The sequence below is a fragment of the Barbus barbus genome, assembly GCF_936440315.1.
Source record: "Barbus barbus genome assembly, chromosome: 6".
NCBI classification, from domain to species: Eukaryota; Metazoa; Chordata; class Actinopteri; order Cypriniformes; family Cyprinidae; genus Barbus; species Barbus barbus.
This window is the reverse complement of record NC_136734.1, coordinates 16679514-16692978: the sequence shown is the minus strand read 5'-3', so window position 1 is coordinate 16692978 and position 13465 is coordinate 16679514. Positions and strand designations below refer to the sequence as shown.

The window sequence follows — 13465 nt, the reverse complement described above, 5'->3', positions numbered from 1 at the left end:
AACCAGCTCTGTCAGAGTCTGTGCACAACCCGCCACGTTCCACAACATTTTAACATTGACACCAGACTAAATCATTAAGTATGAATAATAACAGAATGGTGGGAACTCTTTTTTTTCTTCCTTTGGCGTCAAGAGACCCTTTATTATTATTATTATTATTATTTTATTTGAAATGCAGAGGATGTTGTGTAATAAAGCTTCAAGCAAACAATTAAATTGTTGGCTTAATATCAGAGCATCATGAAGTCACAGTCATAAATCAATAACGTATGCGATTCAACATTGTCTGTGACTATAATGAGGCCTGTGCAAACTTTAATACCAGGAGTGTAAAAAAATGTGAGCTCCAAGGCGTTAGCAGCCGTTCAGCGTTCATAAATCAACCATCTCGGCCAGATCTTCTCGAATTTGCGCTGGCTCTGATGTCTCTATAGTGGTTAAACATGAGATATAATTTGTTTTGGGTAAATCTAATGCACAGTCTTTGGTCTCATTAATCTATTATTTGTTTCAGAGCAAATAGTTTTGACAGAGCAAAATCTCATCATATTATATTTTATGTAAATTTAATGCTGTAAGAGCACTGTCTTTGTACTTTTGACTGAAATGCCTAGCAACTTTTATGATGGCTGTTGTTGTTTATTGCATAATATTATTCCATGGTCTGTCTGAATACTGGATTCTGATTGGCTGGCAGGCATGCAGTAAAACTGTTTAATGCACAGGTAGTTCCAAGTCAGTTTAATCACCATATCATATTAATGGCTGCTTTAATTGATGCACACAAACCCACACACATCACTTGCACACAAACAAACAAACACACACACAGAGAGAGAGAGAGAGAGAGAGAGAGAGAGAGAGAGAGAGAGATCGCAGACTGCACTGCTCACACACATAAACTTGTCGTCAACGCTACCCCGTGATTTTTATAAAAAAATAGCCCAATACTAGATTGCCACCTCAGCAACGAGGTGGTAAAATCGCTGTTTTTAAGGTAACGCACACAGCAGGTAATGCACACACAACTGTCATCTCTCTCTCGATCAATCAATAATCGATTGAAATAAATGCTATAATTCATTCAAATAAATGTGATCTTACCACATTGTTTCATCTCTGTCTGATCTGATTTGAAGCAGGCAAAATGATGAGCTAACAAGCCATAACTGACGAAAATAACCATCATTTGTACCCATTCGGTCAAATATTGCGCTGCAAAGAGCAATACTAGTTTTAACTTGTCTATAACTTGACAAATGACCAGGGAATAAGCATTATAATCAACGGCTTGCCGTGCATTAAAGGATTTTAAATGCACTTCACGTTGGGTGGCTCTTTGCCTCCGCGTCGTGCATTTAAAATCCTTTAATGCACGCCAAACCGTTGATTATCCCTTACTTATTCAACTCGTGTGATATCGCTCTTATATAAACTTGCACCCCAAGAAACATTTCTTATTATCAATGTTGAAAACTACTGTGCTGGTTAATTTTATTAAACCGTGACGCAAACAAATATAAATCTTTTGTAACATTATAAATGTCTTTACTGTCAGTTCTTAAAAATGTAATGCACCACTGCCGAATTAAAATATATGTATGTATATGTACACACACATACACACACACACATTTCTTACTATGTGCAAGTTGTTGTTTTTTGTTAGCATGTCTGTTTGGCTCCGTGTTATTTTTTTGGGATTACTGATAAACTAATGTAGTTTGATTTGTATTTATCTATTTTAAAGTTGGAATAATGTTTGTAGTTTTTTTTATTATGTCTGCATAGGTTTTTTATTAAGTTTTAGTTTTATTTAATTTGATTTATTTTAGTACTTCAACAAACTACATGGAAATGAAAGAATATATATATTGAATGTATAAATATGTGTGTGGTTGTACATACACCTATGTAGTTGTTTTTTGGTGTTTGGCTTAGTGTTGTTAGAATCATTATTGTACTCTTATACCTTTTGTTTTTTAATATTTTGAATTGTTTTTAGCTTTATTTTTAGTTTTTCATTTAAATTTTAAGTTTTGAAATTTTGTTGTATGCATTTGTCATTTTTATGTAATTTCTTTATTTTTAAAATGTGTATATGTCGTATTTATAAAGTTTTAGCTTTTAGTTTTGGATCTGTTTTAATACTACAATTGATTGCTTCTGTTGTCCTCATTTGTAAGTCGCTAAAATTTTGCATAGTCGATAAAAGAGTCTGCTAAATGATTAAATATAAATTTCTATATAAATTATTTCCATAATTCGGGTTGTAAACTGGCTTTTAGTATCCGGGCATATTTTAGTATTTTTCCCATAAAAAAACATGAAGTTGTTTTTCAAGCAGACACACTTTAGCAGGTTGCAGCTATCTGTATCAGGTGCCAGTTTGGATACGGACAGAGCCCAAATTACAAAGAGGTATGAGCGCTCTGGCAAACAGATCAAAAGTCCTTTCCAGTTACCCTGCTATTTGTAAGCTTTCCTCGATTCTATCCACCTTTGATTCAATGACCACTGATCCATACATCACAAAACTCCTCTATACAAACTCACGAGTCATGCATGTTGAGGGCTGGATGATCTCACCTGCGTTTAAGTGGCAGTCTTTGATCTGGTACTGCAGCTCATTCTCATTTGGAATGTCCTTCCATGTGGCCAAGAACACCTGACGCTCTGTTGAGGAAAAGTTTAAAGATTATCACGTGGTAATGGCCAAACAGTGTCTTAAGTGAGTTCAATCCTAGTTCCATCCAATCAATTCACTCTTTTATTAATCCTAAACTCAATCAAAACCTCAGTGTGAAACAGTGTGCTGTTTTTAGATCGAGCATGTGTGCGCAGAGTGCTTGTACCCATTTTGCCGTCCTCCACGAAGAAAACGTTGAGAGGAATCAGCGTGCTGAAGTAGAAGACATCAATATTGTTTTTCACAGCCACCTGGAGTGAGAAAGGATGAGTGGTCAGACTTTAAATACACTTCACTATATAAGGGTCTAAAACGCCTCTGCAGCCCGACTGCATTTTGATGCTATCTTTATTCACCAAATGGAAAAAGAACTTTCAATTGCACAGAAAGGGACAGAAAAGGGAAACAAAGAATAAAGGCACAACAACAGATGAGAGGGGTGGCAGAAATCAATGGCTGCACCCCGCTGATGAGTTCTTTCATATTTTACACCATGTAAATATTATTAGACTACAAATCGAGCCATAGAAATCCAATGAATAAATTATGGCATAACTGACCTCTATACACCCAGTGTGTTTTTTGTTGGAAAGGAAGATCATTTTTATTCTTGGTTGGACATAGAAGCACAATTGGCAGATTTTTCTGTATTTTCGGATTGGTTTTAAAAATAGTTTTAAAAAATGAAATGAAAATTTCCAAAATGAAAATTTGCTCAACCCCAGGCTGCCCAAGATGTAGATGAGTTTGTTTCTTCATTGGAACAGATTTGGAAAAATTTAGCATTACATCTCTTGCTCACTTGCAGTGAATAGGTGCCATCAGAAACATCATAAAACATCATAACAACACACAAGTAATTGACATCAGTCCATCTATTAACATCTAATGAAGTGAAAATCTGCATGTTTGTAAGAAACAAATCCATCTTTAAACTGTTTTACCTTCAAACTGTTTCTTCAAAAATGAGTCCATAATCCATAACGCAGTCCTTAACAAATATGGCACTGGATATTGATGTGAGAAGAGGATGGGCTTTTTTAATTATTATTATGAATTATGAACTCAGGCCAGAAGTTACAGTTTAAAGTTAAAACACCTTAATGATGGATTTATTTCTTGCAGCTTTTCAATTCTCAAGACGTTAATAGATTGACTGGAGTCGTGTGGATTACTCGTGGATTATTGTGATGCTTTTATCAGCAGTTTGGACTCTCATTCTGACGGTACCCATTCACCGAACGCTAAATTTCTCCAAATCTGTTCAGATGAATAAACAAAGTCATCTACATCTTGGATGGCCTGAGGGTGAGTTCATTTTCAACAAATTTTCATCTTTGGTTAATACTACCTCCTTAAATAATAAGTAAAAAAAAAAAAGAATAAAAAAAAAGCACACTTGGATGAATCAATCAGAATAATTTATAACATGCATGTACAAAATAGAGAGGTTGGATTTTTATTTTATGCCAAATAAAAATTTTCTGGAAAAGGGCGGCTTGTATACTCATCAAAATGCATCTTTTTGTGTTCCACAGAAGAAAGAGACTGGTACGGGTTTGAGAAGACAGGACGATATTAAATACACCTGTTTAATTAACTTGGACATGGGTCAGGTCATAGCATCTCCCGGCCACTCAAAGGGCATTCAGTTGCTGTTTACAGTGATGACTCTTGAGCTCATGAGAAAGCTGAACTCATTAACACAGGTCATAAACACTCTGCAGGCAGCTCAGCTTAATACCCAGATGCTTGATACTAACAACAGTGAAGAGGAGAAAAAGTCACAGAAGGTGATCCTTAAACAGGGGACACATGAAGCAAAGAGCAGGATGTCACAGGCAGAAAATAGAGGTGGAGGAGGAAATATGCTGGGACATCGTGGTGTAAATGAATTCTAAAGGAAGGAACAGTCAGAGCAAACACTGTTGGACGTCCATCTTAAGATAAACCAGCACACTGGTGTTAAACTAATGAGGCAGAAACATGTCGATATAAATCATATGAAACGATGATGATTCATAATGATATCTGTATCTGATTGATTATCTGCATTAGTAGACTAGATGCCGTGGGCAAGTACTCATTATCTAGAGTGTTTTAAAAGGCATGAAATTGAATGTTTTGCAGCCGCTGTTCACACAAATGATCTCAGTATCTAATGAAGCACGTGGGGTTAGACGTCTGACTCAATCGTGCGTGCTGTGCAGTTGAGAGTTTGGAGGTTTGGATACACAGAGATGTAATTTACACATTAACTGCATATTTGTAAGGTGTTATTTCCTGTGGGATGATTAATGCATGTAATGGATTCTAGGAGGACCCAATGGGCGTGTGTGGATGTGTACGGGGGGGGGGAATACATGGCAAAAGGCAATAACGCATTGTACCTGCAGGTTGTTGAGTGGGTCCATTTTCATCACAGGGCCGATGGTGTTGAGAGGGAGCGAGACGTCGATGCTCTGGCTGGGCATCAGTGGAGTGTGAACGGGGAGAGGTGTGGTGGGGATCACTCCAAAACTAGAGACACAACAAAAAAGACAATAAAACATATGTAGATAGTCTCTATTTGCTCTATGTCATGTATCAGTTACAGGAAAGCCATATTAACACTTGGCAACTAGAGCAAAAATTAGAGTTACTGGCTATGTGGCCTATAACTTTTAGGATTCAAAACAATTCAGGGTTTAAATCTACGTCTAATCAGAAAACATTTGAACAAGTAATCAAGAAACTTTTCTTTTTATTATTAATGTTGAAAACAGTTGTACAATTTTATAATTTTTGATTAATTATTACATTATAAATATCACTTTTGTTCAATTTAAAGCATCTTTGCTATGTAAAAATAGTCATTTCCTTTAAATCCTACTGACCAAGAATATTTTAATCATAGTGTATTTTAAATGTCATTAAAATATATTTCACAATATAAATTTAAAAATCTATTAACAAAAATTCTACATACATTTATTTATTCTAATTTATAAAATATAATATATATATATAAAATGCAATTATATAGCCATTTATATTATATTTGAATTATTTAATATAAAGATATTTGAATTATTTCATATAAACTAACAATTACTCAAATTTAAAAGCTTCATTCTGTAAAATGGTTACAGGAAAATATGCCACAATGATCACCATCAACTATCACAATGACTGTAAACAGAAACACAAACACAGACCTGTTCTTGTTGAACTGGATGGCAAAGTCAGTCATGTGCTGCAGGGCTTTATTGATGAAGGACATGTCCATGTACATGTGACCTTGACGCCGAGAGAAGGTTCCAGATATCTCCAGTCCTTTTGCTTTGACTGCTGGCAGCCATATCTTCACAAACCAAAGAAATGAGTATTCACAATACATTCTCTAATTTACAGTTTGTCTAATTAATTAAGTAAGGCTATGATCTTCTCTAAGAGGATAAACATTCTAAATTGAAGGGCAGTTAAATAGAGGAGTCTGACATTCACCTAATCTCACTCACCCAAACCCTGTTGCCTACAAGAACTGAGCTGGCATCCACAATTAAACTAAATCAGATTAAAAGAGACAAACTAACACATATATGTGTAGCACGAGGCTCTCAGAGCTCCAGGGGAATTGGAAGAACTCTACAAGGTAGTTTATAAAGTATCCTAATAAGAACTAATTGTGCTCTGTCCTACTCTACTGACCTATTCTGGCTCCAATGGAGCTCTTATTAATGATGTTGCCCGAGATGTTGTTCCCCCGGGAGTCGTTCTGCGTGCCTGTATTTATGTAGCACATGAAGTTAATGCTCATGCTGGAGAATGAGAACAGACTGAACTTCCCTTCTTGAAAGGCTCTTCATTATGAATGAAATGGCTTCTAGTGAGATATGCCCTGGTATGCTTCTGGGATGTGAGTGCCCCAGCTGAAACCAGTCCTCATAAGGTACTGAACTGAAACAAGTTTAGGCTAGCAAGAATTGGATTTGGACAGGTTCCGGCTGTTTTGATTGGCTGGATGTTAGAGAAGTAGGGCTGTATACCTTGGAGAACCTGGCGATACGATACATACCTCGATACACAGGTCACGATTCGATACGTACCTCGATACAGAGCTGTCTCGATACGATTTAATACAATGTGACACGATTCGATACGATTCAATAAAAATACATGGGCCAGAGCCAATTAGTTAATGCTGAACACATTTACTCAAACAGAACTCTGCATTTTTCTTCAATTTATTGAAGACAAAAGTGCATTATAACAGTGCATTTTGCTTAAATATTTGCAACTTTAAGTGCTCTGATTAATTGTACACAAATTGTATTAATCTGGAAATTACCACAAGTCAACATTTAACTTTCCAAGGGTACAGTCTGAGCTCACACAAGCACAACATCTTCTTCTTATTATTCTTAACTTCTTATTAAATCTTCTTATAATTCTTTTTTGTGACACCATGTACTGCCATAACATATTTCACTATGAAATCGCTTAAATGCTACATCTTGCTTTAACATTTTCCATGAGTTTTTTTGAAACTCGTGGGCGCCACTGCGCCCCCTAATGGCTGGGCGGAGTATCGATACTAAAGGCTAGAATATCGATACTGTATCTTTTTTTATTATATCGGTATGTATCTAAGAATCGATATTTTGAGCACACCCCTATAGAGAAGTAATATAATAGATCAGAAAAGGGTGAGGGGTTATGGTTTACAGTTTAATGTTGAGTAAAACTCACAGTTTTAGGTGCCACATATCCTCCTGTAGCAATGGACATTCCTGAGGACAACTCAAACAGGTCATTGAGGCCGCTGCTGAGCGCAGCAGGTGTAGGAGATGGCGCAAAGGTGTTGGGTACCGATGACGGGATGAAATTTTGGCCCACCTGCGTGACACATTGAGTTCATAAGACTTCGGAGTGTCAAAAGAGTTGAAACTACTCTAGCAAGCATTTTTGTAATCTTTCAAGCAACAGCAACAGGATTTCTTCATGTAGGCGATACCAGTTGTGCAGTTGTGTTAGGGAAAACCACACTACAAGTCAAACGTTTGGAATAATTGCAGTGTTTTTAAAAGACATCCCCTGTGCTCACTAAGTACACACTGCAAAAACAAATTTATTTTAAATGATATTGTGAAAGAAAATAATATTAAAGGAACTGTTTTCTATTTTAATATATTTTAAAATGCAATTTTCCTGTGATGTCAAAGCTGAAATGTCAGCAGGCATTAAGTAGCATGTGATTCTTTAGAAATTATTCTAATATGCTGATTTGGTGGTCCAGTTATTATCAACTATCACTGGTGCTCAATTATTAATAAATGAAATAGTAACTGCTGTAATTATTTGTGGAAACCTAATTACGTTTTTGCTCCACAAAAATATTAAGCAGCAAAAATGGGTTTTCAACATTGATAATAATGAGAAATGTTTCATTCTGAAGGATCAGAATGTGACATTGAAGACTGGAGTAATGGCTGCTAAAATTTCAGCTCTTTTACATTTGAAATATATTTAATTCCAAAAATATTTCATAATATTAATTTTATTAACAAATCAAATAAATGCAGCCTCAATGAGCATAAGTGACTACTTTCAAAAACATTTGAAAAACTTAGTATTCCAAACTTTTGACGAGCAGTCTAAATAAGAGCAGTCCAAGGAGAAACAAGGCATTAAGGTACCCCCCCACCCCCCCAAAAAACAACGATACTTAAAAGTCAAAAGACAAAGCAGGTTATGTTAAACAGAAGTCTTTAGAGAAGTTCAACATATCACCTAAAAAAACAGGGTGGATTTTTGTGCATGCAAAAGAAAGAAAAAGCAGAACACACAGCTAGGTGCTACTCCACACAGGCTATTAAGAATCATATAAATAGCACACAACATGCTGAGTGCGGACAGACGGATACGAGCGGAGAGAGAGAGGAGCTCACTTACTGCAGGACTGCCCCCAACACCTCCTCCCAGATCTCCCCCGAGCTATAACAGGGAACAGAAGACCCATTTCCAGGCCAACAAACAACATGAGAGAGACAGAGAGACATGTCAAGGATCCATTAATAACAGAGTTTTCCTGTTTACAAAAGACATCACAAACAACTTTTAAAGCCTGCTGTTTCAAACTTTGTTTTTGCCATGGCTAAAATCAACCTCAAAATGTAATCTTTGAGACCCCGGCTGCCATTAATTCAGCTGTTGACCAAGACTGAGACGAGTGAAGCTGATGACAGAGGCATCCCAGAGAAGAGTTGAGCAGCGCTCCCGGGTTCCTTTCATAGGCGGAAAGCAACAATTCAGCTTGTGTATTAACAAAAGTTGTGGAATTTAAGAAAAAAATGATTTGTGAGGGAAGTTACTGCACTGAATTACTGAAGAAAAAAAAAAAATCCACTAGACTTTCTGAACAATATGACAGAAATATTTCCATAACCTGAGAGAAATATTGCTACAAGAGCTTTTTTTACAGTAAAACAAATAATACAAACAAAAATAAAAGGAATATTATAAAAGGCAAGACTATTTTATCCATTGACAATAATTGGACTGTGAAATTGTTTTATATAACAGGCGGTTGGTGAGGTTGAAAATAAGAGTTTCGGTGATATCAGCAATGAAGGAAAAATGTTTCAGTATATCAAAATATTCAATTTTGATGAAAGACTAACATTTCTTTTTGTTTGGAATTTGGTTCACCGATGCATCATGCACAATAACACTATAAATGTTCATTTAGAAAGAAAACAGAGTCAATGCTGCTTTTGTCCACATTCCTTACTGACCTTCAACCGTACAATCCCCTTGATTTTCACAGTGAGAAAATGAGCAAGATTAAACAACCATGCCGCCTCATACACAGCAGGACACAAATCACAAGCGGAGCCGTGAAGTGCAACAAGCAACGTTTAGGGTACGGGAGAAATAATAATTAATTGGTTACATTTATATTGCGCTTTTCTAGGGAGTCAAAGCGCTTTACATACAAGGGGGAGATCTCCTCAACCACCACTAGTTATGGATAGAAACAGAAATGGCTATGGATGGTTATGTCAAATGCAAATATTCTGAACCAAATCTCAATGGATAGAGAAAAAAAAGAAACATTTGATGCTTTCTGAGTCATAATGTGATTCAGATTAGACATAGACTTAGAGACCTGTTAAATGTCAATGTGCATCTGATATGAGCTATAGAGGCCGTTGAGACCATGAGGTTCAAAATGAATCCCTTCAGGTGCTGAGTCCGCAGTGTTCATCTCTTTGAAACACTGACGACCTTGAGCAGTCAGAATGCTCTGCAGACTGTTCAGTGTTTAACATTCCTCGGCTCTGAACTCTGTCTCCTTGATAAGCATGACGAACACATTGGTATTTTATTGGAATGACTCAGTCAGCAGAAGTATATTCACTGTACTGAATACAAAGCTTTGTGTTAGTGTTAAGCTGCGAGTTACGGCCAGGTTTAACAGTTAGGTGGAGGGGGGGGGGGGGGGGGGGGGGTTGCTAATTTATTTGACAATCCATTCTAAATCTTGTATATTCCAGTCTACTTTGTAGAAATAATCAGTTTTCAAAATTAATAATATTAAGAAATGTTTTTTGAGCACCAAATCATCATATTAGAATGATTTCTGAAGGATCATGTGACATTGAAAACTGTAGTAATTTCCATCATAGGAATAATTTCAAAAATACATTAAAATAGAAAACTTTAAAATTGTTACTTTCACAATATTTTTAGTGTTTTACTTTCATGTTTGATCAAATAAACGCAGAGTTGGTGAGCATAAGAGACTTTTCAAAAAAAAAAAAAAAATGACCAACCCCAAACGCTTTGAACTGTATGTATAAGAGAATAAATCTAGGTAAGTGACTAGTCTGCCAGTAAACTATTGTGACCCAACTGTAAGTTCTTATCTTGCCAAGGGCACAAGAGCCAGCACCTTGACTTTTCCACCACCAAATACTGATTTAACTGCTGACTCTAGCACATTAAGTCTCAAAACCTGAATTTTGTTATTTTGCAGAGGAGTAGTTCATGAGGAGTATCACTGAGCAGGGAAACTCAATTATGAGCCTATCACTAGTCTAGAGACGGGATCACAAAACCTTTTCTTACACCCTGTTGAACACAGCTTGAGCTAGAACAGCATCTTCACACAGCAAGTGGCATGCCTCTCTATCCTGGTTTATATAGAGCACCCGTGCAAAGCTCTGACACAGTAACTCCTCCAATTTGGGAGAAGATTGCACTGAGAAGCAGCACCTGCGCTGCCCAGATATAAACGCTTCACATGTGCCATGCTGGAAATGCCTGCAAGATGCCTGCTTGACAAATCCAATTATACACAAGGAGGAGGAAATAGGACTTTTGTGGCTCCAGAAAAAAAAAAGAAATTAACAAATCGTTTCTGGATGTGAAGATCCTGGCATATGCACACAATATTTCCAATAATATTCATTAAAGGGACAGATCACCCAAACATTTCTGTCAGTATTTATTTACCCTCATGTCATTCCAGACAATACAATTTTCTTTAGTGGAGCACAAAAGAAGGTATTCTTGTAAGATGTTAAATTTTGAAACATTGAAATCCATTAAATTATAAAGCATTCTTTGGGAGCAAACATAATGGTGTGCCAGTCTTTTTGCATTTTATTTTTAAAGCTCAAGAGCCATCATTTACTGCCATTTGTTTTGTTGTAAATAAGTTGTAAATACATCAAAGATTATTGGAGTATGTCACACAATTTCACATTTAATTCAATGTGTTAGTTGTCATTTCTTGTAATTAAATGTGAACTTTACCAACTATTTTTGAGTGCAAATTGTGTTAATTCCAAATTTTTTCAGTATATGGAAAAGAGCAGCTTAGACATTCGGTGCAATATCTTAATTTATGTTCCACGGAAGAAAGAGAAATATTTTAAGGTGATGTTGTTACAGTGTAATTACACAAATAAGTACATATTACATATACTTACTATTGGGTTAAGTTTAAGGTTAGTTACTTGTAATTATATACAATTTATAGTTATTACCATTGTTAAGTACATGTAACGTAACTGTCATCTTAAAATTGAGTGTTAATGCTAATACTAAAATAAGTGTAAATAAGAAACTATAAACGTTTGAACAGATCCTGACCAAAAATGTAAATGTTCTCTTTACTTCCCCCAGGAATTGTGTATGTGTGTGTTGAGTGGACGATTTTATGTGGGCTGATGACTGTGTATAAAGCGGCAAGACTTTCAGCTCTGGGGTTCTGGTGCTGTGGCTTCAGCGAGTTTAGGAGAGCAGGGCCGGTGGCTGGTATGATGTAATACTTTTGAGCTCTCAAACAAAGTCAGAACACTTCACATACCACAGTCTCTCCACTTCAACACATGCCAGTCCTACAACTATAATCAATGCTCAAAATAATATTAAAGGGGCCATAATTTATAATTCAGCAGCATGATATTTTAAAAGGACAGGCACATCAGATTGAGACTTTTGCAACCACTGTATGTCTACATGCATCAAACTCTTATCAAAAGAGCAGAGCAAAGAAAATAATTTCCATTATATATACACCATAAACTGTATAGTCACGATCACCCTTCAGTTTGCTCCATTATTATTCAAGTTTGGATTTGCAGTACTGAGCAGCATTCAGCACTGTGTCAATAAATGATGAGCGCTTGATTGGGAAGTCAGAGTGCTTACGCAATCATATTCCAGTTAAGAAGCGCTGACCTCGCTGCTGTTTCACCCTGTTCACTGTCATCAGACAGAAGCTTGTGAGACGTGGTGGCCATGGTAACGAGTGTGGTTATCGCTTAAATGTGAAATATTCTGCTGCATTCATTCATCTCACGCTGAGTGGAGTGCCCTAAAACCTTTAAACCACACCTGCACCAGTGAACATGCTATCCAGGCTGAACACAAGTGAAAAACTAGTGAAAACTGTTGCATGTGCATACCTGAGGACATGATTGCGGCAAATGTTGCTGAATTACAAATTTCAGCTCACTAGTGAAGCAATATAATTATGAAACATACTAAATATGTAATTATTGAAAATAAAATGAATGGCTAAAATGCTAAATCATTTCCACTCTTTTGTTGAAAAAAACAGCACTCCCTTCATATTCACAATTAAGCAAGCATAGTTTCTACCAAAATACCATGGTTATTATAATACAGGCGTCACTACTGTAAAATCATAACAAATTGATATGAAACTTCCTTCAAACAGCATTTCTTATTATAAAAAAAATAAAAAAATAAACATTGACAGAATTTAAATTTCATATAAAATGTCTTGTATACATATTTTGTATAAAAATCTAAACACTTTTAAAATAAATTACATAAATTTATCAAATTGCCACTGAGATAAGAAAAGTCTTAAGCCTCGTTTTCAACGAGCAGTGTGGTACAGTACGGTACAGTACAATTTGGGACGATACACACTGATCCAGCTTGTTTTTCCACCGCCAACAGTATACTTACTTGAAATCAAAGCAATCAAAAGACTTCACGCAAAGAAGAAAGCACAACATTGTCTGTATGTAGCCTATGTGTATGAAAATATATAAAATTCTAAAATAAGCTTTGTGTGTTTGCACACTTTGATGTAAACAAGCTCAACACGCATGAGCAGCTTGGTGGAACAAGTGAGGAATACGCTTCATTCCCCTTGTGTTGTCATTCTCCTTGTAGCAGTGCAAGTAACTATTCTCTGTCAGCCAATCAACGTTCTGCAGGGAGTCTAGTTCCACCTTTTAGGTACCGGAC

The 13465-nt window shown here is 36.2% G+C and overlaps 1 protein-coding gene across 1 annotated transcript in view; it reads right to left on the bottom strand.

Moving 5' to 3' along the window:
* LOC306871695 (AP-1 complex subunit beta-1-like) overlaps positions 1-13465 on the bottom strand; it is a 37458-nt gene that overhangs the window by 12731 nt on the left and 11262 nt on the right. The window contains exons 15-20 of the mRNA XM_079419790.1: positions 8624-8665; positions 7421-7567; positions 5887-6032; positions 5080-5209; positions 2856-2940; positions 2590-2676 (exon numbers count right to left, since the gene is read on the bottom strand). Of these exons, the coding sequence (XP_079275916.1) occupies positions 2590-2676; positions 2856-2940; positions 5080-5209; positions 5887-6032; positions 7421-7567; positions 8624-8665 (637 nt within the window). The remainder of the gene's footprint in view (positions 1-2589; positions 2677-2855; positions 2941-5079; positions 5210-5886; positions 6033-7420; positions 7568-8623; positions 8666-13465) is intronic.